The following is a 4,375-nucleotide window of genomic DNA, read 5'->3' on the forward strand; positions in this document are numbered from 1 at the left end:
AATGGCGGGCTATACACAATGATAACATTTTAATCTTTTCAGGTACCCAATATGAGTTTAAATCATTTTGAGTCTTAAAGATGCTAAAGATCAACCTTTATAAACTCCAAGGCAGGTGATGTCCTTTTATCATTGAATATATAGGTTTTGTATTCACAGTATTTAAAATAAATAAAACATATATTTAGTGAAAAAACTTATCTTCTTCAAATACGCAAAGGCCTGGCCTGACCGGGTGGTTAGGGTGTTCGATTTGCAAATTGTGGGTCATAGATTCGAATGTCATCACGGAACATGTTCGCCTTTCAGCGGTGTGGGCATTATCATATGATGGTCTGCTTCACTTCTCATTGGTCAAAAGGCAACTCAAAAGCTAGCGGTGGGTGGTGTTGACCAGATGTTTTACCCTTAGTCTATCATTTCAAAAGCAGGGACTCCTAACACAAATAACCCTCGAGAATCTTTGCGCGCAGTTAAACAAAACAAACGAAAAATTAAAAACAAAACCTTCAATAATGAAACTGACTAACAAAATAAGCTACAAGTTTGAAAAAACAAAAGTAAAGTATCGAGCTAAATGCAGAAATTAATAATTCACACCACTTTTCTAATTACTATTTACTCAAGTTACCATGTTATCTCTTCCTAATTACCATTTACTCAAGTTACCATGTTATCTCTTCCTAATTACCATTTACTTGAATTGCCATGTTATCTCTTCCTAATTACTGTTTACTCGAGTTGCCATGTTAGCTCTTCCTAGTTACTATTTACTCGAATTGCCATGTTATCTCTTCCTAATTACCATTTACCCGAGTTGCCATGTTATCTCTTCCTAGTTACTATTTGCATGAGTTACCATGTTATCTCTTACTAGTTACTATTTACTCGAGTTGCCATGTTATCTCTTCCAGTTGTTCGGAGATGCGGCTTTTGCTCAAACTGTCTTGGAAAAGAGAGGTGTGGATGACGTATTTGCTGTTGTTTTCGCATGGGGTGTTGGAGTAATGATGGGTTTGGCTACGGCTATGGGAGTTTCAGGTATGTAAAAACATGAAAAGTTGCATTTAGTGTTTACAAGTGTTATGTAATGTAAAAGTATCTAATGTCATGGTTTACAGTAGTATTAATATAACTTCTGTCACTGTATGCAAATTTCAGATTTTTCTTCTTCATGTGTGTAAACTGACTAGTTTCAGCAAAACAAGTGAATAAAGCGCCCTCAGTCAAATATGTGATCAAACGAACTACATGTTGTCCGAAAATTCTGAAACCATAGGTGATTTGCAGCTTTTCTTAATTTCAGATACGTGACTGATTATGGCGTTGTCAAAGCATGAGAAGGTCCAGTTGATCCTTCTGTTAAATTCAAACTTGTTTCGAATTACAAGGAAAGCATGTCGAACAAATTCTGTAAAATTCGTTGAAATGCTTATAGTTCCAGTCTTTTCCGACAACCTACAGATTCCTTGAATAACACCCAGTCATTTTAAAAAAAAAGGTCTTCTAATTATAAACCGTTAAACAGGAATTATTATTATTCTTGTATTTATTCTATTTTCCGTTTTTTTTCAGTCCCGGCATGGCCAGGTGGTTAGGGTGCTCGACTGGCCATCTGAGGGTCGCGGGTTCGAATTCCCAGATAGCCATCGTGTAGCTTTGCGCGATATTCAAAACAAACAAACCATTTCTTTTGTCGCAACAACGAAAAACAACGGAAGAAACGAAATAAGCTCTTTCACTTAGATTTGTTTTCTTTGCTTTCACTAGGTGGCCACATTAATCCTGCAGTTACTGTAGCATTTGCAACTCTTGGAAAATTTCCTTGGAAAAAGGTACCCGTGTATCTTGTGGCTCAACATCTGGGAGCATTCGTAGCTTCGGCCATCATATACTTCAATTATATTGGTCAGTATGTTAATTTTATTCACTCTATATAAATATCTCATGAAATATTTAATACAGAATATTGAAGCTAGATTCCCTCAGTATCTTGAATAAAGGTGTTCATATACGTTTCCTAATGTCCATAAAGATTTGTAAATACAAATATAAGCAAAACAGAATTAATTGCGATTCTAAAGTACAGCTTATATTCTGTTTTATAAACTTCTTGATATTGTATTCACACAAAAATACAAGTAGGTTTATCTTAGACTTGGAAAATAAATTGATAAGGAGAAAAACAAAAAAGTAAACTAAATTGATATAAAGAGCTAAAGTAAAATAAAACTGAACTTTTTTTAAAGGGAGAAGTAACAGTATGTCCTCTTTATGAACACCACTTTTTATGTAAATAGAAAATCTCACTCTTCCCAGTTCAATGTTTTTTGTCTTATCTGAGTTGTTAAGCATAAAGCTACTTGTGCTCTGTCCACTCCAGGTATCAAAGTTCGATTTTAGTGTTATAACCCATATGATATGCCGTTGATATACCCAAGTACTTGTCTTATCCATTCCATTTTATGCGCGAGAACAAGCAAGCTTAGTACGTTAGACAATAAAATAACATTCTGATTTGTTTCTATGTCAAAGAGAAAATGTTCTTCATGTTCAAAGTTGTGTGTATTGTTTATCGATCAGAACTTGCACTAAAATAGCTGTCTAGTTATTTATGATGTAAAACGTAGATTTAGACTGGCACAATTGATATAATTGATTATTGTTTTAAATGTGAAACAAATGGAAGCAGTGATTGACAAAGCTATGTAAGCTCGTTTAAATATGAAAAAAGGTAAGCTATTCAAGGTTACATCTGAATGGAACAATTAACAACTATCATATAAAATTTTATTTTATGATTTGGTTCTTAAATAAAATGGATTTTAAAAAGTTGGTGGATGTGTTTTGTAAATTTTAACACTTAACACGTGGAAAAAATATTAACATGAGGCTGATTAGGAAAATAAACTTTAACATAAAACATGAATATCTCGACTTCGTTGACCTGGCGTAACGTTTCTCATTGTGAAAACGTAAAAGTGCATGTTGATTTTAACGATTTAGTATGTATAAATTGTACTTGAGAAAAGGAACACTAATTAACTTAATTTACAGACGCACTCAGCTGGTTTGATGGAGGCAACAGAACAGTTCTAGGCCCAACAGGGACAGCTTTCATCTGGGCTACATATCCCAAGGAGTACGTGTCTACTGCGAACTGCTTCTTAGACCAGGTGAGTGTGTGAATGAAGCTACTTCTATTTTACAAAGGAATTCTTTACGCTTTGAATAAAATTATTTGTTTACTACTCTTATGTTCTAACGTGAAAACGATCCTTAAACGAATCAAAGAACTTGAATCAAAGTCAACTTAAGCCAACTATACAAAATTATTATTAAATCGGCCAAATATTATAACATAGTTCGAGGTTTACAAGTAGTCTATTTTTGGCTTCATGTTTTTCATATCAGATTTTTTTGCGCTTCTCGGTGAGTGGTATTGCTATGAGAAATCAAATCTATATTTGTTTAAGATAAGTAGAAAATAATTTAATCATCAGGGAGGAATAATTATTTTGTTTTATACAAAATGGATCTCGCAAATAAAACTGTAAGCTGAATGGTTCATGTAAAGTATTGTAGGAAAATTTAATGATGTTATTTCGAACATTGTGCGGCAATTTTATCAGCTCTGGTCTCATCTAAGTAGATCATAAAATCATGTTTTTCAGCAGGTCATACAAGTGATTAAAACATAGAAAAAGGCCCGGCATGGCCAGGTGGTTAAGGCGCTCGACTCGCAATCTGAGGGTCGCGGGTTCGAATCCCCGTCACACCAAATATGCTCGCCCTTTTAGCCGTGGGGGCGTTATAATGTGACGGTCAATCCCACTATTCGTTGGTAAAAGAGTAGCCCAAGAGTTGGCGGTGGGTGGTGATGACTAGCTGCCTTCCCTCTAGTCTTACACTGCTAAATTAGGGACGGCTAGCGCAGATAGCCCTCGTGTAGCTTTGCGCGAAATTCAAAACAAACAAACAAACAAAACATAGAAAGACTTTGGGATATTAATTTATTCGGTAAATTAAATAGGGGGTATGTATTCTTCATTACCATTTCTAATGAGGTCGAGGAAACTGAAAATAAAATAAATGCTAAAACAGTGAACAGTAGAATACCGGTCCCAACAATCTGGAATAGAAATGACATCAGTTTCTGCACCAAGTTGCGTATGCTGTCACATGAACATTAAAATACCGGTCCCAACGATCTGAAAAAAAAAGTAAATCAGTTTCTACACATAGCTGTTTAACTTTTTAATGTTTTAAAGGCTTGACAGTAGACAAGTTGAAGAACTATAAGCAGTAATAGATAATGTAACTACATTCTATATAATTTTCACTGTTTGGGGTAATAAACACTATTACGCTTAGT

The 4,375-nt window shown here is 34.7% G+C and overlaps 1 protein-coding gene across 1 annotated transcript; it reads left to right on the forward strand.

Annotated features, from left to right (window-relative positions):
• Positions 1–845: 845 nt before the first annotated feature.
• On the forward strand, positions 846–3,204 carry LOC106477850 (aquaporin-2-like). Its single transcript, XM_013938372.2, has 3 exons — positions 846–1,041; positions 1,771–1,908; positions 3,058–3,204. Exons 1-3 carry the CDS (start codon positions 861–863, stop codon positions 3,186–3,188), a joined length of 450 nt encoding a protein of 149 aa, XP_013793826.2. The 5' UTR covers positions 846–860; the 3' UTR covers positions 3,189–3,204.
• The last annotated feature ends 1,171 nt before the right edge of the window (positions 3,205–4,375 follow it).

Source organism: Limulus polyphemus, unplaced genomic scaffold (assembly GCF_000517525.1).
Source record: "Limulus polyphemus unplaced genomic scaffold, Limulus_polyphemus-2.1.2 Scaffold85292, whole genome shotgun sequence".
NCBI classification, from domain to species: Eukaryota; Metazoa; Arthropoda; class Merostomata; order Xiphosura; family Limulidae; genus Limulus; species Limulus polyphemus.

Bases quoted from the DNA above. Each gene is read 5' to 3' on its own strand.
- LOC106477850 (XM_013938372.2), top strand. From the start codon at position 861: ATGTTATCTCTTACTAGTTACTATTTACTCGAGTTGCCATGTTATCTC. The intron at 1,042-1,770 runs GTATGTAAAAAC...TGCTTTCACTAG, and splicing joins TACGGCTATGGGAGTTTCAG to GTGGCCACATTAATCCTGCA. The intron at 1,909-3,057 runs GTCAGTATGTTA...CTTAATTTACAG, and splicing joins CATATACTTCAATTATATTG to ACGCACTCAGCTGGTTTGAT.